Below are 27,522 nucleotides of genomic sequence, written 5' to 3' on the forward strand. Positions count from 1 at the left end.
TTATTTGATAGTACGCATGAAATTACGAAATGTAACTCAATAAAAATCCAAAATGATATCATATTCATAAAAACCATTAAAATAATAAAAAAAATAAGACTTTAATATTGTAGGTCCTGTAAGTGAGTCAACAATAATAGCCATTGTATTATAATATATTATCTAATCTTATAAAGATACTTTTTATACTAAGAGCACAGGGTAGTGGTTACACGCATTAATATAAGTTTATATATTATATATATTTTGGTTTAATAAATCGATCGAGTAACGTTTATATTGTATAACTTAAAATAATATTTTTGAAAGATATTAACATAGAATGTCCAGTTAAGACTTAATTAATATTTAGAATATTAACCATTAATATTTTATAGTTACTACAGATGCTATGGCAATGATACCTGGATTAAATCACCGCTGTTCACGTATAGTAATGAACTAAACTTATAATTCTGATAGAAGATGATGATACATTTTCCAATCCTATCATCTTATTATAATACCTATGTAATTGAAAAGGTAAAATAAAAAAAAAAAAACGATTGGTTAACAAGATCTGATATATATAGCAGCCAGTAGGTTTTAAGTAAATCTTCATACAATTTATCATTGTAGTTAATGTGCTAAATTTGATTTAAATGATAAATTAATATAATATACAAATAAACAATTCCATGTGGAAGTGATGAGTAATGTAGTTCTCATAACGCGTTATGTCTATTGCTGTGGAAAGATTATATGTTATACACTGTTCTTTTTGAATTATCAAGCAAAATACTAAAATACCATTTAAGTACTAATTAAATAAATTTAGTATCAGAAATAATATATATTAGAAACTTTAATTTTTAAAGAAAAAATAATTTAAAAAGATCCTTGTAAAAATAATCTATTCTTGTTCTACTCAGAATCTAAAAAGTGGTTTTATAAAAGGTTCCCATACACGTGACAAGCGACAAGTATCAAAAATGGTATTAATTTAATGCCAACTAAACAATGTTACAGTTAATTTTAAAATTATACCATCTATAGAGTAATTTTTAAATAATATTTGTTTTATTTAATTAAAAATTGTGTCATAAGGTATGCTACTATGAAAACGGTTTTGTATATAAGAGAAACTCAATACTTCTAAGTCACATATTTTGTTAAAATATTTTAAAATGCAAATAACCATACTATATTATAGAACATTATTATCAATTTATTAACGTAAAGTTGAACATTTCTCATAAAAAAGGAAATAATTAAAAACTCACGTAGTTAATACGAAGAATTGTTTGTTTTCTTTTGGTTATATCTTATATATTACAATAATGTATTTACTAAGTATAAGTAAATTATAAATGTTTATGTAAAAGAATTTAAATAATGAATATTACTTACAAAAAATATTAGGTACCCATTTATACATGTATTAATTATTAATAGTATTTTGATCTAAAATATCAAATCAGCCGTTCATAAAACATTTTTAAACTTTACTATATACCGTAAAATTATTTACTCTGTATTGTTGTAGTACGGTTATGATATTTGTATGTATGCAATCAATTTTTCTATTATTTACATTGTAAATTATTTTAATTTAATTAAAAATGAACAGGCATTTTTAAATAAAAATAATTATTAAACATTATAATACATTTAATTTTCAACTTTTTTTATTTCTACATCATATTTGTAAAATGATTAAGAACAACATAAATCAATAAAGTTCTATAGTCGTTTTGATTTCATACTGAATTTAATTTCAGAAACAGTATGATAATAATAATAAAAAAAAATTATAAATAAATATGTATGACATCATGGGATATTAAATTTTTCATTTGTGAAGTATTATTTTGTTTGGTATTAATTTTACTAATTTTATTATTCGTTTACTATTTAATTTTAATTTTTAAAAAACGTTTTATATCTTCGAAAAAATATTGTTAACTTGAGATTGCGTTTTATAAATTTGTCATTTATGTATTATGAGTCTATGTTTTTATATAAGCATTTAAAATATATTTAATTTAATTGAATCATACAATCGTATGTTGTGTTATTTGCATTTATTTTATGTACAATTAATTAAACTATTAAAGATAAAACTAAGTCAGTTTTACCAAAAATGTATATCAGTTGAAAAACTTTATAATTTTCATATATTTTGTTGCTGTTAAATTTATAGCTTTCCCTCCATTATTTACAATATTCCCACACGCTTACTTGTAATTATTAATGATACCAATAAGTCGCCATGTGGATTGTAAATTCTAATTGGGTGGAGCATCTTTGTATTATTATCGACACAAAATTGATAGGTTTGTAATGATTTAAGTGAGTAGTATATGAGAACTGGGCGTATCATGTGAACCGATTTTATTTGAACAGTAATCCGATTACCTTTTTCATATATTGTATATGATATGGCCTATTAAGTTGAGGTCATTTTCTTTGCAATAAATATATTAGACAACGTCAGTCTAACTTACATCATGAAGCAATATATAAAAATTACTAATTACCTACTTTAAAATAATGTGTAAGAATTGAAGTCGATACTTATGGAATCTAGACAATTTAATGATTTTACGAGCATTATTACGTCTTTAATCTATAATGATTATAATTTATACGCATCTGTAGAGTTTAATAAATCATGAAATTATTATACTCATAATAAAATACATTGAAATGATATTTAATACATTATAAGAATACTTTAGTATTTAGTGTAATATTTCATTTAGGCATAAATTATATATGACGTATTATATATTATACATATTTTATTTTTGATTCATGTTTAAAGTTTACATTTTTGAAATGAATATAAAAGTTTCATATTTTGTACGATTAAAAAAAACTAAACTAACTGAAAAATAAAATAAAAATGTAATTCTTGTAATTCAACTGTAGTTATACAGTTTTTAATTCTTAAATGATAATTTGAAATTCATATTGCTTATATTGTTAATGAATGTTCAAAACTAAGGAAATAAGGTGTTTGATATAAAATTAAAATATTTTTTTTCTATCAAAGTACTTAACAAAGATGTTTATTAAGTATCTTATTGGTACCTAATACATATATATTATAATTTTTATTATCCCTAATATTTGAAAAATTAAAAGTGATTTTTGAATTCCTAAAAATACTATTGTTATAACAATTTAGTAACCATAATCATTGACTTATTAGAAAAAAGTACTTAATGGTTTTCAATTGTAAATGTAGCTAAACGGCACTTTAATAATATAATCTTCTTTAAATTTTTTAGATAATAAATTTTATATTAATAACAATAAATGAAATTCAAAATTATTATTATTGTGAAATAAATAAATACGTAAATGCGGTATGTAGAAATAAATAATATTAGGTTCAAGGGCCTAACCTAGAGTCCAACATTTTTTTAAATATAGATACTGAACATTTATAGTCAATAAACTATATTAATTTCTAAATTGCTTCTGCTTTTAAAAATTTTGGGAGAGGGGGAGGTCAAGACCTCTAGACTGTCTACCCAGTTACGGTCTTGATTATGTTTATTTTATAACTTCCATGTTATGTATGGTCTTTAATTACTTATTCAATGCGTTATATTATTTTAAGAAATCCATTAAGTGACTGATATTACATATATTTTATGTAAAGTTAGGTATTCAAACTTTTAGGACTATTAAACATTTGGTTTTAAATATATTTTTATAATTTTTCAAATTTATTGTAATATAATATTCGTATACCTAATTTATGTTATGCGATTTTTTTTTTTTTATTTTATTCCCTAGTTTATTTTATAATATTGCATATTATTGTCACTTAATATCGCATAATTAAAATATAAATTTAGTAATTTAATACAATCCTAATTTATATATATATATAGTTAATAATTTTAACAAAAACTTCTGCATCAATACTTAATACACGTTTATAAAATTATTTATTTTGAATTCAGTAAAAAAAAAAAACCATCAACAATCCAAATATTTTTTTCACTGTTTAAATAAACAATATGTTCAACTCAATAAACACTGGTAATAATGTATATAATATATTTAATCAATAATTTTTTGTATAAATACAAATAAGTGCAATCGGAATCGGTTCAATAATAAAACAAGAAAGAATCATGTGATCAGACAAAAACATTAAACTATATTTTGTCGGTTTCCTCATAATTCCCTGACCATTTATGATAAAACAATTTTCAGAATGGTTTGAATTAAAAATCCGCTTAACCTTAAGTAATGAATCAAATATCAAAAGTATTGTTCTAGCGTAGTGTGGCATTATATTTATTAGTTTTAAAACAATATGTCTTTGACAAAGAAATTCACAAAGGTTGTGTTAACGGGCATTGTACGCAAACAATTCCACTAGAAAAAAATCAGAAAGACCCAAGTTAAATTCGACAGCTGACAAGATTAAATTTCAATCCCTCTTAACTTGCGGAAAAACATTGTTTCATACTATAAATATATTTCAAGAACATGCGTATTATATTTTAATCTAAGCAAAAAATAAATCACAAACGAAAAAAAATCCTTAGATTATTTTTGTTTATTGATGTAAATGTAATTTTCAAAACGATTTTAATTGGCCAGTCGACTGCACTACTTCGTTAATAGCAAAGAGAATTTGTTTCTTTATGATGCTCTTAAATTGATAAAAAAAAAAATAAAAAAATAAAAATAAAAAAACTCACTCTTCTCTTGGACTTGATATGCTCTAGCTGCCTCTGTGTACATTCTCCGATGCTCTGACTTCCCCACAGCTCGTTACCGATCATAGCGTAGGTGAAACCCATCAGTCCAATAGGAATGAAATATGTAATTATCATAAACGAAACGTTATAACTGAAATTCAATGAATATATATATATATATATAAATAAACAAACTAAAAATATGTTGTGTAATTATAATGTACGTGTATTTATATTGTTGTGTACATAAATGATATAACGTTTGTATATACATAAAATAGGCTATAATATAATATTTTTTTAAGTATTATTTTAAATTTGAACTATATATGTTTACGCACAATTTTATGTAATAATTTTCAACTAGAAAACATAATAAATTGTGTCACAGTTATACCGTAGTTTTTTTCTGTATTTGATAACGTTTTAAAGTAAAAGTTTTATATGTTTGTAGAATGTTTTTGTATTGTGCAATTGTGTTCATTTATCATACCTAAAGATCAAATTAATTTATTTTCTTGGTTTTTTCATATTTCCGTTTTGTCTTTTTATTTCATGAGCATTTTATAACAACAAAATCAAGAACCCCTTGTTCGTTCATAATAAACGGGTTTAGCAATCAGACGCCTTTGAGTTTGATATATAATTATGAAAATTTCTAATGGAACATTAATCTTCAACTTTGATATTCATTTAAGCGGTTTAGTTGTATGTATGTAATACAAATACATTTTGAAACTCAATATAAATAATAATAGAAACTACTCTTTTGTTTCACAAAACAAATATATCAAGTATGACACAGATAATCTAATATTAAGTTTTAAACATCCAATCGCCTCTTAATTAAAATACGAAAAAGAAAGGCACTATATAGTCACTTACTATAAGTACAGTAAAATATTTTCTGAAATATAAGGTAATTAAATCGTACATATTATATTCTCATATAGAGCATTTAATTATTTTATTTTATTACAAATATAAAACATATGGATAATATAACTTTAAGTGAGTACATAATATAAAATAGTACTTTAATAAGATTAAGATATTATTTATCATACATTGTTGTATGTGTTTAAATCTTTCTAAAAAAAGTAAAATATGCTTCATTATTCAATTATTAAAATAATATTATTATTTTTTTTTGGTCTTAGCTAAGTATGCCAATTTTGCCTTTGTGGTAATATTAATTTGAAAATTAAAAATATCATAAAAGGTGATAAAGTAATTAATGGAATCACTAAGATAAAATAAAGCAATTAACCGTCTTCGTGATTCTTCAATTATACAGTATTTCGTTATTGAATGTTCAATTGTTATTAATCTGTATTGATATTTAAATTTTAGTCTCTCAATTTATTAATATCGATTCAAGGCTGTGTATTCGCTTACAGCACATAACATAATATAATATAAAAACACTAACTCGAGCACAAATAAGTTGTTAGTTAAAAGTCTAATATAAAACAAAAATTAAATGTAAACATAGTTTATGCGTGATACGTTTTAAAATAAAATATACATATTATTATGAAATACATAAATAGTTTTTAAGTGAAATATAATATATTAATACACAATAAAAATATATTTTTCTTTTTAATATTAGGTAATAAATTTATTAATCTTCAATATTAATAAATTGTATAATATATATTTATATATATATAGGTAGACAGTTATATTTATTTATTGATACAATATGTCATTTTTAACGTGGAAATGGAAATTAACAAATTAGTCTAATCGTAGGTTATTTAATATATAATCTACAAATCGCATAAACAATGCATTGAATTTATCTAATGTTTATATAATGCACAAATAATATATACGCTAAACAACCCATAAAAAATCTGGAAAAACTGATCAATCCGATCAAACGTTGTTCATATTACCATAATTTCAATGAGACCTATCATCAAAGAACTTGTTTTATTTTTAGATGTTTTATGCATAGAAGGTCACTTAAATATGATTGTATTACTGGTTGAATTCTTTTATAAGAATATCGTGTTTAATATCTACTTCATACCCTTATGAAAATATTTAACTATTCAGTAGAAAAAAAATATCCTTGACGAATCTAAAAATAAAGTTGTTATTTTGAACCAAATCACAATACTATATTCTTTTGGTCTGAATTTTAGGACATTTTCTTTTTAAACAACAAGACCGCAAACTGTGACATTGAATTTCTATCAATACATTAAGTAATTCTAGTTCGTTGTTCACATCCTCCTATTTTTAGCCTGACAGTTGCAGTATATCTATTTCGATTTATTACGTTACACGGCGACCGGCTTAAGCTTTAGAAAATATAAATTCACAATGAATCATTATGTCATCTACGTTTAACCCATGTGGAAGTTGGTATAATTTCTATCTAAAATTTAAAAATATATATGAATATTTAGTAATTCAAAAGCTCTTACTAAGATTATATAAAATAATAGGTACACTATTAGATATTAATGTATTATACTATTATTATTATTATTATTAAAACAAACTTTCTTGCATATTTCTAGAAAAACTTATTAACAATAAACATAATAATTATTACTTTTTAAATCGTGTTAGAATGGCAAAATAATTTTTAAACTTTAAAGATTTACTGTTATTAGTTTCGAAATTTATATTTTATAGTAAATACATATAAAATATTGCAGTTTTAAAAAAAAAAATTATATGTAATAATATGTGTTTAGTATTTTTGTTAGTTAAACACACATACACACACACACACACACACACACACACACATATATATATACAGAGAGAGAGAGAGAGAGAGAGAGAGATATGTATAACAATGGACCTAAAAACGTATTAATTCAAACAAAACTTTTATCGTAGTTTGGCCAAAGTACAGAACATATTATATAAATTATGAGAATTACGCGTATGTAAAAATTAGAAAATATTAATTGACTATATTTATTTTTTAAATATTCATCACATTGTATTACGAACATTTTCAATTGTCAACTTGCTTTAGCCCTAATCTAATTAATAACCGACAATTTATTTTTCTCATATTAGAGTCATACGGCGAATGATCATTATTGTTTTATTATATTATATATATGTGTAATCTAAACATGGAGTTTACGAGCGTCCGATCCCACGAGTTTTGTAGTTATTCTTATTATGATTTTCATTGATGTGAGCCATATCTGCATATAGCTACAGTACAAGTGTACGTATATACTTTCGATGTGTCAAAATTGTTCAATAATATTAATATTATTTTGAATTGAGGTGTAACACTAGCCTGAGTTTTCTCTCGTCACCAAAATGAATTATTTATCCAGTTTTTAATTCATTTTCTAATTTTTTAATTTAATAACCTTAAACCTTTTCACTTCCATTTAAAACATATATATCAAATACAATACAAAATCTGTGTATTCAATTGCAAGTGGATCTTGATATTGGTGACGACTCGTAAGAATAAGTTGTAACACTTATTACTCTCGGACTAGAACAAAGTTACTGGAACGTTATATACTCTACAGTGGAATCAGTGTTTACTTTTAGATCAAAATATAGACAACAGTGCGTTTAAAATAATTTCCAGAAATATTTCAGTTGTTAATTTTTATTTTGTTAATGCTATACTGTAGAAAACTATATTTAGCATAAATAAATATGAAAGTAATGTACACGGCAACGCGTGGTTAACAGAGCTAGAAAATAGTTTAAAAATCGATTTTACTGAAAGAATTTTTGGTGGTAGTTATTATCACTAATCTTACCAAGCATAGTTCTGGAAATTTATTGAGTTTTCAAAATTGAATACGGTGAGAGTGGTAATGATTTGTACATTTATACTAATGCATATTGAGTTGCAAAATGATAACGATTTTAAAATTGTATTACCGTCAAAATTCTCAAAATTTGTTACTCGGTGATTGAAAAATAAAAACTTTCAGCTCAAGCATACTAAAAATCGTATAATGGTGTTCACGCTTTTGAATTATTCATGTATTTTTAAGATATTTAAAATAAAACGATTTAATTTATTCTGTGTTAATGGTATGATCACTTCAATAATAAATTATACTTGTACTTTATCATATTTATTCTGTTAACTAAATAAAATGTTAATAAGAAGTATCAGTATGTGTTAAGCTAAGGAATATAATATGAAATAGAAAAATAAAATTACAATAATCAATCTTTAAAATTGTATTCGTGAGTTATTGAGTTCATTCTGTTCATCAAACTCTACAAAAATAATCTGTTTTTTTTTAACAGTTTATTATTATAATAACTTTGAAACAGTTTTGTGGGAATTAAAGCTTACGATAACCTAACCATCCTCACCTAACAGGTTGTGTAGCATTAGGGATGTACACCGTGCATTTTGGTGTTTAAAAACATTAACCCTTATAACAAACTATAAATAATATTTTATTGGTATCACAAAAAGTTTTTGTGTAACAATATTTATAGTTTAAACATTTAGAATAATAATATTCGGGTACATATTATTATTATGATTCGAGATTTTTTTTATTGTAAATCGTTATTTGTGTGTAAAGATTTTGCTTGAATCATATTTCAAATTTTTGAAGCTGCGGAATAACTCAATGACTTCACTTATAATATTATATGCCACTCTTATATAATATTTATATCATATTTTTCATTTCATATTCTTTTGAAAATATCGAGTACCTACGTCTTGAATATTATTTATTATTATTTTTTTTCTGTATTTTGAATATTTATTCAACAAATGGTTGTATACGAGATTTACAATACTTGATGATTGTATTTTATTTTTGTCTTTATTTACTTAACTCATGTTTAATAAAATCAGTAAGTTATGCGAGAATATAAAAAAAGAATGTGACCTGTTGACTGTTATCGGTTGTCCTTTTTAATATTATTATTTTATACATATATTTTTTTTTTAAAAATTATCTATAGTTTACTCCACACCACAAATACAGTATGTTTAAGTATTTCATTATATCTAATATTATTTAATTTAATATAATTTATACAAACTATACAACTGTAATATCATAAAATAAATATAATTATTGCAAATTAAAATACTACAATTAAATAACTTATATAAAATATGTGTATTTTGAAAAACTATATTTATCACACTTATCTTAAAAATACCGATGTTTTAATATTCTAACATTGTAAGTTGTATGCTATTTGAATCATTTTTTCGTAAACCACTTGTAATCGATCAATATGTGTTTGCGTAATTCCAAACGTTTGATCGTAAAATTAGAAAACATACATATTTTCGGAATATATTTTATTAGGTGTGACAAGACATTCATCATTTGCTCATAGAAGTGTCATCAAGTTTATATTGCATGTTATTATAATGTGATGTGTATAATATTATATAATATATGGGTCACTTGATATGACGGCTATCCAATTTTATTGCGGAACATCAAAACATTACAATTAACATACAAAAACCCAATTATTTTATCAAGATAATATTGAAAAAAAAATGTATATTAAAAAAGATAATATATAAACAAATTTTTCGTATTATTATTATATAGTATAATTAAAGATGCAGTACTAGATTAGGTTACATAATAAGGTACCATAATACCATATACCATATATACAGGATATTATGATTTGTAAAAATATGATGAATATTCTATAGCTAGATTTAGGCATAATCGATAAATATTTTTTTAGGTGGGGGGATTCATAAAATGTTTATAAAATTTTTCCAAAATACCTAATCTCCAGAAAAATTATTGTCGGTTCTCCTTTACAGTTAACACTTAATATATTACGTATTAATGGATTGAAGTAGGTTTTTGGCAATCCTAATACACTGATATTCACTAGTCAACACTGGGTAACAATTTAAATTAAAATGACCGTTTAGTATTTTTATAGCATTTTGGGTGAAAACTGTACGACGTATTAAATAAATAAACACATAAACAATAATAATTAATATTACAACAATGTCACATAGTATAGTGTTCGTGTTTTGTAAGAGTGTTATGGTCAACAATTATTTTATTAAAATGACCGAGATACGTAATCGATTTACGTTATAATATTTATCTTTATTATATGATGTAGCAAACTTAAATATTATTTGCACAATATATTCATCAGAGTGAATAGATAAACAAACAAATGAATAATTACTATGCAACTAGTAGTACGGTCATAAAATATTTTAAATTATAATTGTGGAATGTTTTCTTTCTTTTTTTTCTATTCCATTATAATATTGCATTTTTTTGCACATGTTTTTCGCTGAATGAAAAGTTATACGATACAATGGTTTTTGGCAAACAACAAACACCATACTTATGTGATAATAGCTATTGTCGAACTTTTAAGTATGTTAAACTTTTTAAAAGTATTGTGAGACGACCGAACTCATACTATATAGATACACTATAAATAGTTTTCACCCGATGTCAATCGAATTAAACTTTAATATAATCACATGTAACCACAACTATTTTAATCTCGACATTTTTCTCTAAACATTTAAAATCGTTTCTCATATCATTAATAATAATACACGTTGAACCGTACAATATATTATAATCTATTAACCTCAAAATTTTATTATTTGTTTTATTATTAAGAATTTACGATATATATATCTAAGAAAAGAATATAACAATTACTGAATAATAATAAAGTTAATGCACTGTATAACAGCGTATCTGAGAAGACTGGAATTTAGAGCACTGTATTTTTTACATAGGTATATTTTCGGGTTGGATACAACTTTTTTTCTGACCAATTTCGCGTAACCGATATCACAAAACGCTATTTTTATCACTATACATTTTCACAAACTATAAAACATATGATTTTACTAAATTAATTATCCTAATAAAACCATATTTTATTAATTTGTATAAATTTACAGCGACCATTAAATATCTAATAGTGATTGTGTATAGATAACAAGTTTTTGACATCTGAATATTTACATTTAAAAATTCTTAAATTTATATTTCAGATTTAGAAGTTAGTCAAAATTAAGGAAGTTCTCAAATCACACGTATCTAATAATATTAATGCGTTCTGCATGTTTTCTTTAATTAATTTTTATTTTTGTGCTTGACATTTTTATAATAAATTTTATCATTATTTTGTAAGAAAAAAAAATCTTAACGTTCAAATTAATTTTTATAGCTAATACATTCGTAGAGATTTTTAAGTCAGATTATTTTTTTAGACATAAACTGTATTTATAGTAGTAACAAACAATACGAAGTATTAATGGTAAACGTTGTCACCTATGAGTTTTATATCAACTTACATTTTGATAGTATTTTTACAATTGTTTCTTAACAGTACCTATATCGACTATATTTCATTAAACGATTATAGAAGATGTGAATGAGGGTTTTTTTAAAAAAATAACACCAACTGCTTCAATTCAACTGCAGTAATAAGTGGACCAAAATATATTGAAGAGTCATGAATTATAATAAACCTAATATATAAAAAAAAAATAATATAAATTAATATAAAATAACGTGTAATTGTTTACCGTTAGGTCTGAATGCATATTTTGTAAAATTATAGGTATCTAATCAAAGTTCATAAAAAAAAACTTCTATGAAAATAATAAAGTTTGTCTACATTAATATTCGGAAACTGTAGCTATATATTTTTAAATCCATAAACGTTTTACGATAGTAGCTAACAAAATAACTGAAAATATATTTTAATATAAAAGTCACCGATAAAGATATATTGTCAGACAATAAAAAAAAATGAGTTTATTGACTACGTAAAACTGAAATTTAATAAGTGAAAAATGCAAAACAAATTTTTATTATAAGCAATCATAACTTTCGACGATCCTATTTATTCTCAGGAACGTGTTCAAATTGAATAATTATATTTTAATTTTAAAATAATTACCAACAAGTATTTATAAAATATAGTAGGCAAATCAAATGGACATCGGAGTCGTTGAATAAGGAATGTCATAATATTATTATGATGTACGTTGGTTATATTATATTCCTTATTATATTTTAATATAATGTAATGCATTATTATACAATAATACTTTATATTCATATGGAATACAAGTTTATCTAAAAAAAAAAAAGTAAAGATAACGTAATTTCGTGTACGTAAACACGTATAAAAGGCACAGAGTAAAAAATTGTTGTATTTATATTCTCATATACACGCGTAGAATTACTACTTTCCTTTGATTTAATATTACATTTTTATAAACTTAGTATTTTCATCGTGTATTGTGTATACAATCGTTAGATGTGTGCACAGTAGTAGAAAAATAATTAGTTTATAAGTTATTTATTCAGTTATATTCACTATATCGGATCAAGTCTTTTTTTTTACAACTTTTGAACCATGTTTTTTAAATAAAAATGTTTTAGCGAACAGTGACTATATATATATATATATATATAATTTACACAGACAATTTTTTTACTCAATATAATTGAAAAACAAAAGCGTTTGCAGTAACTAACTGGTATAATAATAATACCACAACCGTACAATAAAAATAAATAATTAAATAATACTTTATATTATAAAACATTGTTAACATTTAAATATTGCTTTTGATCTTAATTAATTTCTTGTTTTAAATTCTGAGCAAAGAGATGAATGTATTAAATTTAATAAGAAAGGTTTTTTTTCATCTATCATCACTTTTCAAGACAGCGAGAATGTCTTGTCAAAAATTTGGTTTTCAACTTCAAGGGTAGTTCCTGGTAGAAAATTATAAACTAATAAAATTAAAGAATAATGGGAATTTTTAAACTAAACCAATTTTCGATCAAATTATTTATTTTGTTATAATACAAAATCAAATAACCGTAGAAACTTGACATTTTTACTTAGAGTTTATATTGACATTTTTTATGCGATATAGTATAATTTCAAAATATTTTGTCTCTATTAAAACTATTTATAAACAATTGATATTTTTGAATTTTATTTTTATAAATTCTAATAAAACATACACGGGAATATATAATACAAAGTTCATATTAACATATTTTATAGTCACAATATTTCTTTAAAAGCATTTTTAAGTTAAAATTTTTGGAAAATTCATCAAAATTATAAATAGTTACAAAATAAAGTATTCTGTAATAAACAATTTATAAAATCTTCAATTTGTAAAATTGTGGTTTCAAAATACTGGAACTAATAAATATAAAAACTTCACAAACACAATAATTTTTAGTTTAAATTTTGACGGAATTATGTATTTTAACGATAAATAATTAATACTTATATTAATTATTTTACTATAAATCAAAAACATTTTTCATAGTGACTTAAAATATGTAAATTAATTTTAAAATATCATCTTTTAATATAATTTATACTACAAAACTATTCACATTGTTCTATGGTATTTACAATAAAATGTTATTAATATTGATGTATTTATTATTAACATAATATATTGTTAAAATAATTAAATACTTATAATGCAATTAACACAATGTTATCGGAAAAATTAAATCAAACTATACCATAATACCATAAGTAAAATAAATCACTTTAATAGCTATATCATAAATTGATATACTTAGTGATATAGGTTGACAGGCCGCATCCGCTTAGAATCGTTTTTTGTATAGGATTATGATAATATTATATCATTGAATTCAAATTTAACACACCAATTACAGAGCAGTATCTACATGTTTACCTTTTTATGATTTAGTATAAAATGTATGTATTTTATACATATATATATATATATATATATATATACAAATTATTGTTTTATTTGGTTTTAGATTACATATTATTTCAATTTTTAGTAGTTAAATTATATTATCTATTTTTGAAGCTATATGCCTAATAAACCAGGTAATTGACATTTTTATCCATGAATATATTATTATTATAAAACATATTAATATTAATCAAGCACCGTAGTTTAAACTATACAATGTAAAAAATATTTGTGTATTATCGTTTTTTATTTCTGCCCTAATTTTGAAAAAAAAAGTAATTTAATACTAGATTTAAATCAAATTTTTAAAACATTATAACATATTTAAATCATAATAATAAAATATACACGTATATAAATTATATACCTATTAGATATTAATTCTATAATTACTATATTTATTACAGAAATTATTTAAAGACGTTTAACCGATAAGTACCATCGAACATCACTAATTAATAGAAATTTGGTAAACGAAATGTGTTTTTACATTTCTTGTTAACTATACAAGCAGCTATCGACTCCACCAAGATCAATATAAAAATATCTTTATCTAACAAAAAAGCACACTGTTTTAATCATAATTTTTTAGTAGTAGATATACGTATATAATAATACAGGCAGATCCCAATTTTTTTTTTTTTTTTTGTGAACACGATTATAGTTTGATTATTATGTATATCATTTAAATTTGTTTAGCTGCTTCATCGTAATATTCTTTATTATTAACTATCCCATTTGTGTACCGTCAGCTTGGATTATTTTATACTATATGTCTGATAAAAGTTGAAAGTTGAGATCTTGTATTCTTATTAGTAAATAGTCTTAATATTCGTACAAAAAATACAATTTTGTGTTCACAACACATAATATTTATATAATGTCATTAATATACTTGTATTAATTAATACAGCAACTCCCAACCCATGGGCCGCGGGGGCAGCGTGAAACTGGTTCGTGGACCATATAATATTAACATTATTAATGTATATGTTTAAAATAATATTTTATATATTATATACATAGTACATATACGTATATAGGTATTCTACTAGTTATTGGTGGGCCTTAGAGATTTTTTTACAAATTGGTTGCTCGCATAACTAAAAAGGTAGTAGACTGCTAAATTAATATATTAATCTAATTTACAATAATATTAATAGTAATATATCGATATGTTTGATATTCTAGCATTGCAAATATTTGAGAAAAAAATTCCTGCCTGTCTCTTGCCTCCATCAAAAAAAAAAAAAAAAATCTGGAAATTGTAGAATAAATATCATTTCAAGAACAAGAAGACAGCTTATTCGATTATAGAGGTGACGTGGGATGGCCGGCGCGCTCTTTTGATTTGAGTGTGTGTGATTTTTTTTATTATCTTAATTATAAGGTTTTTAACCATTGCCCACCGAATCTTAGAATATCTGAAATCTTTGAAATATTGTAAAAATCAAACAACCGTTCTAGGGATCACCTTCAATAATGCATTGTTGCTGATGATTGTCATATTGCTGATGTATTTTGAAAACCATAATTGGTAAAACAAAATGATTACCCATTGATTCTAATAAAATAAATCAATTTTATTTATGTTGTTTTTTATTTTATTTATACATGTAAAAAAATGGTCAGTTGACTACACCCCATTTTACATATTGTATAAAATAAAACTATTACCAAGTCTTGGTCAACAGTAATCCAATTTTTTTAAATATTTCAACAGAAATTCACTGTATAGTATCTTAAAATAAAAATCCATTCACCAACGAGTGAAAATACAAGATTTATAAACATATGTAAATACAAATCCTATTATTTAGGCTTTGAAACTATTCAGAATTCATTTATCTTCAAAAAACTAAATACTAATATACTAATAAAGCTGGTAGTATATTATATATATATATATGTATTTATATATAAGTACCTAAGTTAATTTTATACCACAGAACCTATTTTTGAGACAAATTCGAAATATCAATATTATCTTGCAGTATTTTATAGAAGCTACCTATTACTGAGTAGGTAATAGAGAGCATTTTAATCTCTAAATATAGATTTTGGTTTATTACCATACCAAGAAATACTATTATAGTAATATTAGTGATGTTAAATACGGGGAGGGTCATTACTCAAGTGATTTCTTGAAATTATCATCAGCTCTCTAAGTATGCTTTATACTCGGGATGCATACAGCCTCGTATAAGGGACATAAACCTCATATTCACTCGTATTAAGCATAAAACAGCCAAAACAACAATCGTTTCTCCCCTAATTATCCGGTAATGTCATAAAGTGACTCCACTTCAAACTCTAATCGAAAATATAAGCAATCATACACCATCATTATCAGCTCAATCAGAAAATACAATCTTTAAATTCCCCAAAGAACTTAAGTCCATTGTTTATTACTTTTATTAACAATATTATTAAATAATCTTCAACCATAATATGTCCATTTTATGTTTTATACAATACAATATTATTTTAGTTTGTACAAAAATATTGATTGATCAGTATATTATCAATTATATATTAGTTTATTGATTTAAATTGTTTTGCACTATCAACTCTATACAACTAATGAAAACGTAATTTATTTTTTACACAATTTATCTCGGTAAAAATGAAATAAATTTCAAATTTTAACCAAGGTTATTTTTAATGATCTACAGTATTTGCATACAGTTACTGTAAAATACATTGAATTAACCCACGCTTGACTATATTTATTTAAGTGGTATAATATGTTGTTGTGTATATAGTCGATAGACATTTTTAACATTATTGCGTTCACTAAAATAACTTCTTTGGAGATTTAAATATTGTTTTTTATCAAATACATTTTTTTCCACAGAATGTAATATTATTATATATAATTAAGTTAGTTTAAATAAATAGGAAAAAGTATATTTTTTTAAAGAAAAAAAATGTTTACTCTGTGAAAAGATTTACTATCACAGAAGCAATCATTGTAATATAATTATAATCATTAAAAGAACAATTATTATTTAGGCACAATAATTTCTTAGCAGTGTTTGCATTTTATCAATAAAAATTAGCATTATATTATGTAATATATAAAAAAACACGGACTCATATTATAACGATATATACACGATTTCTATAACATTTGGTCATTTTATGCAACTTCCAAATAATAACCGACATAAAAAACCGAGAAAAGTTTCATGCATATCTTATTCAAGTTCAATGCAGGTATTTTTGATATAATAATATTTTTATAAAAGGAAATTTTTCATACCGTCCAGAAGGACCGTTTGTCATTGCCTTTAAACCCGATGACGTGTCCAGTTGCGTATCCCCGCGTTTTTCCCACATTAGTCACACGTTTCCGTCGTTTCGTTTTCTTTTACGTATTTTAATATACATTCGTGAAGTGATTACCGGCCACGATACAATATGCTAATACATTCCTTGCGTAAGGTTTATTTACAATTTTATACTTACACGTATTCCTGGAAGCTATTCGTAGTGATGCCGTCTGGCCACTCAGCGTAGCATATAACCCGCTGATCGCCGTTGGGAAACAGCTCCGTGTGCGTAGTGAAGAATATCAGGTTTGGTATGGACAGTATCGTACCCACCACCCAAATGCTGGTAGCTATCATCAGCGTCGTCTTCCGGCCCAGGCGTGGCCTTAGAGGGTGAATTATTGCTATGTACCTGCAACGTGAAAGTTGGATTAGAAGTGTAGTAGAATTAATACAAAATCTATTCCGCCATTTTAAATAATAACTCCTCATGGGACATGTTGCACATAAACGCGCATATATTATAGGAATAATCTTGTCGATACATACATAAAAACATTTTAATAGCATTAAAATGTTTACTTTTTACTGGAGCTTAATGGTACCTGTGCCATAATATTCAAGATACCACAAGTTTATACAGAGGGCGGTAGCTTGGAATAAAGTCATATATACCTCAAAGAGATCAAACGTTTCAAACATTTAGAATACTAAACATTAATACAGATTGCAACAAGATTTGAAACAAATATGCGGCCAGTAATTGCTGCCAAAAGGTTTTCTATTTTTTTTTTGCACCTAGATATATAACTTAATATTCAGTGATGTGGCCAATATTCCGATACAATTAATAAAAAAAAAAAAATTGCCACTGGTTCCGATACGAATATGACGAGAGTGAAACTAAATATTTGCACAATATTTAATAATACTTGATATCTGAACTAAAAATTATTTCATATTCTTCTTATTATTATTAAATATTTTTTTCTATCCATAATTTTAAAATAAGTTTTAAATTTCACTTTATTTTATTAAAAATATCTGTAAACTAATATAACCTATGCGAGTTTCTCTCAGTTAGGTCCAGCAATTTGTAATTTGTATGATATTAGTTATTAAATAAATAAAAATATATATACATATGAATCATACATTTTATATTTTTTGTCATGTTATGAAATAAAAAAAATTACATCAATATTGGTAATATCTCACATTATATTAGCTATATTGATTTGTAAAAAGGTACATATTTTTACCTGGTCCATTGAACGATATTCATATCTTTAATATTACACTAGTCTATTGAGTATGCATTGTAAATAAAAATGTATATTCAATGGTATTATCAACGAATTTTGATAAAAGCTTACGCTTAAATTATTCTAATACATTTTTAATATTTTATTGATCATATGTACTCTTGAGGTCTGGACACAATGTTTTTAATAACCATCAAACATTAATAATTACTTTAATACCATTACAAATAAATAAGGCTTTTAGATTTTTCTTTTATTATTTGATACCTTGTGAACATAAAAATAATTCAAGATAAATACACGTATATCAGTGGCGTATATAGATTTTCATTTCGGAGGAAATCAATTATATATTTGGATTTTTTTTTTTTTTTGGTGGGGGAAGGAGGGAGGTGACACACTATAAAATTTTATTTAAAAATTGTGTAGCAAAATATAAGATATTAACTATAGACCTTGCAACTCTTACCAATTTTATAATCTAAATAAATTTGTGTAAGTTATATACATGTATATGTGATGTGTGCAGTGCAGATGTGTATATGTGTTAAAAATAATATGTACTGATTCCGTTAAATAATATTCTATATTTCCTTTTAAAAAAATTGAATTTATATTATTAAAAAGTGTATTTTATCTAACATATACGTTCATTTAAAATCTAAAATGTAACTGAAAATACATGAATAAAACATTTGCACTATTGAATTCCTAACCAAATATGCATATTACGTATGTAAAAATACAATTCTACAATATATACTATTGTACCAATTGACGATATAACACAATGCTGTGAAATATGATTGAATAAGTAAATACATATAATATTACTATTTTAAGATAAATAAAAATTGAAGCACCAATTGGTAGTATACTGATTATTTTGAAACATTATTCAATAATTCATTATTGTTATACATTTTTTAATTTATTCTAAAATATTTATTTTCTCCTACAGTATTATTTTGTTTTAAATACAAAACAGTTAGAAATAGCAAAATTAGTAATCCATGTATGTTAATGTTGTATAAAGTGTGTTCAAACACAAATGTACACCAATACATTTAAAATATGTACTTCGGGCTTAAACGTGCGTTATGTGCTTCTTTACGGATTTTATGTTCATACAATCATACAAACGTACTATAATATATTATATAATAAATATGTATAAATACAAAAAAAAAAAAGAATAGCTTTTTTGAAATAATTTGTTTTTGTTATTATGAAGTATAGTGAGCATAAAACTACACAATAAGGGCCGCTTCGCTTGTGAGATACAAATTACAAAATTACATGAATACAACAAGAACATCGTTAACAGATTAATTAAAATTAATAGCTATTTAATTATAGGCTGGAGTGTGTGTGTTGTGTATGTATATTTTAAAATATATTTTAAGAGGATAAGTACCTACGTAAATATTGCCATCATAAATAAATAACCAACTAGTGAAGTCAATGTAATAACATTCAATAAGGGTTGAAATGAATTGCCTCACAGTCATAGGTATGTGCGTAAATACGATGATTATTTTGGAGTGACGTATCTATGGGTATCGTAATGATAGAATTGGTCATCGTTCGAAATAGAGTAGTTGTAATTTCCGTAAAAATAATAAATTACAAACATCGTAATACTATAATATTTATCAATCTGAAAAAAAGCCGAAGAGATATACGCTTAAGTCTTAATTTAGATTACGTTGGGGCTAGTCCAAGAGACCTTAGTAATAAAATAATATATCTACTATATATTGGGATCAACCTTATAATTTAATGAAATAAAAGGAAAAACTGATAAAGTGAATATACTATATAATAGATGTCGAGTATAGCTTAAAATTGAGTAATAATTTTATTGGAAGAGTTGAATTTTAATTTAATGATAAATTATTAACAGTATTTATTTTTCTATTAATAGTACGTTATATTATAGTACTAATTTGTATTTGTTCTTATTATTGTTCATTTATTCAATTATTATTTTTTTATTATTTTATTATTTAAATAACAAATTGAATGTATTACAAATTATTAATGGTAATATTAATTAATATAATATTACTAGCTTCTATTCAATATTCAGTATTGATATAAGTGAATAGGTCGTGGTATAAATATAGCTTAAAACTAATTTAAATATTTTGAAAATAGTTTCAAGTTTCTATGAATAACGTTTTTTGAATTGTATCAAAATAACTGGAATCATTATTTTTTACTTAAATATTTAATTCAATTGAAATTTGAACCTGTTTTAAGTATGTCCTGTACAATTTAATTATTCATTTAAATTTTTTAATTTTACAATAATGTATATTTTAATTTAATTTAATTAAACTTTTTGTGTTTGATACATGTACATACAAGAATAAAAACAATCAAGAACCATAAATATTTTATAGGCATCTGATATAGACTAAGCCTTTTAGAATTTATCAGTAATTAATGGCAAGAATGGTTTGGACATACTTTGAAAGTAGGTAGCCAATTAATAAAAAAAAAATAACTGGTAGGAAAAATAAAACAGAACAAGACCCCTAGAATACCAGAGACTAGTTGCATCGATGTAATTGCCAAATATCTAAGAGCAATAGAACATAATGTGCCCCTATGAGTTGACTTATAATAGACAGAGATGTAGAGACCTGTTGAAGACAGCAATGGTCCTAACTTTAATGGACCGGTAAGCTAAGTAAAAAAAAAAAGAAGAAGTAGAAAATAGGTTGAAAATTGAAATTATCTATAAATAACACAAAAATACCTAACATTTTATATTATATCTATTAAATCCAAGTATGAATATTTGTTGAAAATAATCCTTACGGTTGTTCATTTTTTAGTTAACATAAAAAAAATTCAATTATCTCGAAATATGGTTGTTTTTCCGACAAAAGTACATTTAAAATATCTACCGTATATGGTACTTCTATTTTAAATGATGTGGTACCATCTTCAAATGTGATCGTCGGAGTGTAGGAGTATAAAACAATTTATCAAAACTTACTGCTTATTACACGGGCTAGGAGCGATGCCTGTTCATGCATCAACTTTCTAGGTTTAAAATCTTGTATGTACTAAATTCTGAATTTCGAACCAAATATCGACATAAATTTACTTCAATTTAATATGGCCACTTAATCAACGTAGTATTTTAAATAAAAATACAATAAGTTATAAAGTTGTATATAGTTTGTAAAATATTGACCCAAATTATGTATTATACTTTTAACTAAATTTTCTTTTCCTTTTCTTTTTGTACTTACTTAAAAACTAATTTATGACAATAACAATATATTAGACAATACAAATATGCACACTATAAAATTAAACATGAAAAACAAATCTAACTAAGACAAATACACATTAAATAATAATATTCAAGAGATACGAATATACGATCACACCACATTGTTGCTTTTCTGTTCATCGGTGTATACTGTATAATAATATGATGAACAGACAAATAAATAGTTTTTAATTAATATTACAATATGTATTATTAAAAATTACACTTCATTTTGATTGTGTCGTTTACATACGACATAATATTATCGATTGGTTGTTAAAAGGAATCGTTGAATATCACACATTGTGGTGGATGCGAAGAAACCGGTTGTAACCTTTCAGACTTCCATCTAAACTAACTTACAGAAACTATTACCGTTACTCAGCCTTAACTTCTTAAGCAATATAAACCATTTTGATTTTGATTATAGTATAAATTTATATTATTAGAATTTTACTGCTCTAACTCTAAACGATATCATGCCTGACTGTAGGCATAATCTAATAACAATCTCCAAATCAAACAGATGTATTATAATAATAATATGTTTGAGTATATTAATATACTCGTAGTATGTATATTGGATATGTTAAACGTTTAAAAATACAACGACCATATGATAATAACTAGTAACAGTATAATATACGTATTGTAAATTATGTAATTGAGTCACGATCGATGTCGTATAGAAAGTTAGTATTGCAACGAATATGTTATCTCTTCAAACATAATAGTTATCAACTTAAACGATGTTAACAGATTTGTAAATAATACTGATATCTGAGATTTTCAATAAAACAATATTATATTATATGTATATACTTATTATAGCTTTTGAGGTAATGAATGTATTGATGTTACAATGTTGTTTTTTTGCGAATGTATGCATAGTAATTATTAGTCGATAAAATTCTTTAATTTTAAAATTGAGGATAGTATGGAATAATAGGAAATTGGAAATATTTTGTACCTTAAACAAATTAAAATTAAAAATTCCATTTTTTTTTTTTATAATCAGTAGAAACAAACAACAAGATAAGCAAAATCAAGAACTTTTACGTAAATCCAGTGTTTGACAAAATAAATTTTTGTTTGATCTAATACGAGAAAGAATTTCCATAGGTACAATAAATGCTCAAGAAACGGTTATATCATTATTTTCTATTTACGATTAAATTTTAAAAATATTTCTACATTTTTTGAGTTGTGTGGTTATAATCATGATAAATTTTTGAATTAGTTTACACTGAAACCATAAAATCTATATGATTTGTTGAACATCAATATATTAAAGAAAATCATAAATAAATGTCTCCCAATTTAAAGCTTATGTTATCCATTCTAATGTGTAGGTACTCGTTTTAATCATACACAGATTAAAAACAATATGAATACACACTGTAACGTGGTATCAGTTTTATCAAAATATCAAATTTAGGTACATAATATAAAAGATCAATAATATGACACAATTTATATCGATTTGATTTAATCGTTAAAATATTATATGTAAAAATAAATTATGATTAATTAAGTTAAGTGCTGCTAATATGTGACTCCTTCATCAATCCGTTTCATATATACTACTTACAGTAAATACGCATAGTGTGCATTTTTTGTATAAATTGTTTATGTAAATTAAATAGAAAAAATATGATATTGTTGATGCTCGCAAGGTTTATTAAATTATGACTATGTACTTTCAACAATGCATGTAAGTTACGAAACCATAACAACAATAACAAAATATGACTATCATAATTTCAGATTAGACAAGTGCGTTTACATAGTACGTGTACATTTATGTAAACGATAAAATACTCACAATTCTACGAAGGCCCATAAAATGTATATATATATATATATACGATTATAATATATATATATAGTTATATTATATTATATTATCTAATACACACACACACACACACACACACACACACACACACACAGTTTATATAATACAAGTAATTTATAGACGATTTTCATATTGGTAAAATTAATGAGATTAGATATTTTTATATTGTGAAATATAGTAAGTAAAATATTTACTTCCATAAGTTTTCAATAGATACATCCAGTGGTATTATACTGGAAAGTAAAAAAAAAGAATAATAGCCCACATGGATTCACGTGCATTATAATTAATAATATGTAATTTAATAATACTCGTAATATAATTATAGGTACCTATATGGAAATATAAATCGATAGCATTTATCTGTATGATATTACGGTAGGTGTATACTCGTTGATTGGAAATCGTTGAAATCTTAAATTAATTTGAAGTTAGGTGAGTAATATAATAAATAATGAATTATGAAATAATAATGATAACGATTAATTGTTATAGATTATGGATCATATTATTTACATTACAAAATACATAGGTTTACAAATGTGCCTTATTGGGTCAATTATACTAACAGAGATTCATGGTTGTAACAATTATAATTTATTGATGTTACTAAATTCCTTCTTAGTTATATTTTATATAATTAAAATTTTGAAATACTTAAAAAATACGTCTGACGTGAGAATTATGACTCCACTCACCGAACTACTACAGTCATATTGTTGTGAAATCAAACGTTTTTTTTGCTATTCAGTAAGTCGACTGACAATCGACATCTGATGAAAATTCAAAGTAGCACTTAAAACTGGAAGCACAATATTCTGATTTGAAAAAATAAAAATTATGTAGGTAGCAATAAAATGTGTTCATTTAAGATTTAACCGATTATAATATAAAATACGAACGATCGTCGACAAACCAATAAAAAAAAAAATAATCGCGTAAACACTCGTGAATATCGAAAATGGATGTTGGTCGGTAATATGAATTAGATCACGGAGTGATGGCGGGACTAGCATATTCTCAACATCATGGTTGACGATTACGGTGACTGATACGACGATGACTCTCAACTATCGGGTCCTATTATCAGAAATCAGTATTAAACATTTTATAATTTATACATAATTTAATTTATAGAGTTTGAAGAATGGAAAAATAACAAGAAATAAGTAGTTTGTCGTGATATTTCAATCATTCGGAAGTGATTTCGAGTAATACTACTGGAAAACGTGCTATAACACAATGTTAGCATATATTCTGGTTTGTTGTTTTAATTTTCTATTTTTATTTGACCATGTAGTTGATGTCCTTTGCTAAGTGAATATATATTGAAGGGATTAAATAAGAGGAAAACAATATTAACATGAATACCTGAGTCTTTCATTATAACCGTTCTGTTTGCTTAAAGTCATAGCATAAGGGTATAAAAAACAAAGGGAAATAAATTGACAAGGTACTTGAAAATGATAATATTGGGTTTCTAAATAACTTAGACTCTAGACTCCCACTTGAATTAATTATTTAACAACAGCATATATTCTCATATTTACATTACATTTACTTACGCTGTTTTTCACGATGACTGTAATTGGAGGGAGCATAGTAATTAAATAAAATAATTATTAATTACTCAATTTATACATTGGTGTAATAAGAGGAGTGATCCCAGAGCCTAAACGAAACCTTGACAACTTGGATACTTTTCACTAAACTTCTAGAACTGTAGTAGGTATACACTACGTAGGTAGTAAACGTAATAAAAAAAAACTTCATAAAGAATCATTTGCGTTAATAATCTATTCAAATAATTGAAATTGCCAACTTAAATTTAGAAAAAACGAATTCCAAAATAAAATATCCATTATATTTTGGCGAAATTATTATATAAAGCGTTACATAAAAAATATATATTTTTTTTTAATAAAATAGAAAATTAAAAAAGCCTCGAGGACTTCATACAACATAAAATACCAAGTTTTAGATCATTCATAAACAGTCATGGGAAACATTCATCAATAATTATTTTATAATTATTTTTATATAATATATACGTATATTTAAATGTGACAAACAAAAATAACAAATTTTATTGAAATGATTTTTTGCAATGAAAGTAACTTCACTTTTTAATAATATACATAATTAGAGATAATATTTTATGATTAAAATACAATATAATATAATGTTCTGTAATAATATTTTTTTTATTTAATAATGTTTGTTAATATGACTTATTTTTCCTGGCCTCTTGTGAACTACATTTGTGATATATATATATATTATAATATGTCTTAACGAAATCTGGCCACACTCGCGCATTGTATATTTTTATGCAGGTACACGGAAATCAAGGAAAAATAATGTTTGAAAAATACACAGCTACTGGAATGTACATTCTACTATTCACGCTCGGTAGATTTAAATTGTATCAGACATCAAGGGTTAACGTAGAGGGTCTTATAATTAATTCCGCTTGCTAAATACTTGGACAAAGAGACAAGACTATTTTTCATTTTCAAGAGACGGTTTTCCAGGAATAATCCCGAAATCGTTATGTTGGAGAACCATCCGGGATTAGAGCTTTTTCAATTAACAAAGAAATAAGAATAGTGTCAAGAGATATAATTTTGCTGTGAAATGAATCACTGTCCAACGTGTAACATATTATTCGTAAAAGAATATTCAATTACAAACAATATTTTATATAATTGAGTTTATCAACATACATTTCTTTATATAATTATTTGATAATAAATTGTAAATCATACATGATATATCACAGTATAATAAGTGACATCCGAAGCAGATAATTACTTAAATCTAAGTAAATATTATTATATTTTAATTATTTTTTTCTTATTACTCGAATGTGTTTAAAATGTTCATAACACATTTCTATCTATAAATTTATTTTTATTTATTCTTTATAATAAGTTTTTATTAAATAAATATTTAATTTAAAAATTTGACCATACAAAAAAATAACAGTTTTCACTGATTTCAGTGATTTCGGATAAGGAATATCTAAAAAATATTACACAAAAACGCTTAAAAGTTGTAGTTAAATTTTAGATATTGTAAAAAAAATAAAATGAAGCTCAAGTGGTATAAAGTTAGCATCTAGTATAATTTTACTTAGTTCTTTTTAACTGTTCATATTTGAAATTCTTATGATTTTTTTTTTTTTTATAAAAATTCTTTATTTAAATAATTTAAAATTTATTCAGGTTTTATTTCAAAGCAATGATAAATCATAAGAAATAAAAATAATAAAAACTGTTGGTACTTATATAGTTGTACATTAATGTATATTTGTATTAGGCAAAAGTACAAATACGGACATTTACCAATTGATTTCGGTAAAACCTAAGATACACAAAATAGTCTGGT

General features: G+C 24.2%; 1 protein-coding gene across 3 annotated transcripts in view; it reads right to left on the reverse strand.

Annotated features, from left to right (window-relative positions):
• The window catches only part of LOC113552309 (tachykinin-like peptides receptor 99D), a 208,499-nt gene that overhangs the window by 53,111 nt on the left and 127,866 nt on the right, over positions 1 to 27,522 (reverse strand). For all 3 annotated transcript variants that reach the window (XM_026955122.1, XM_026955121.1, XM_026955123.1), the window contains exons 3-4: positions 17,914 to 18,129; positions 4,710 to 4,860 (exon numbers count right to left, since the gene is read on the reverse strand). In XM_026955122.1, coding sequence (XP_026810923.1) covers positions 4,710 to 4,860; positions 17,914 to 18,129 — 367 coding nt within the window. The remainder of the gene's footprint in view (positions 1 to 4,709; positions 4,861 to 17,913; positions 18,130 to 27,522) is intronic.

Source organism: Rhopalosiphum maidis, chromosome 2 (assembly GCF_003676215.2).
Source record: "Rhopalosiphum maidis isolate BTI-1 chromosome 2, ASM367621v3, whole genome shotgun sequence".
NCBI lineage: Eukaryota > Metazoa > Arthropoda > Insecta > Hemiptera > Aphididae > Rhopalosiphum > Rhopalosiphum maidis.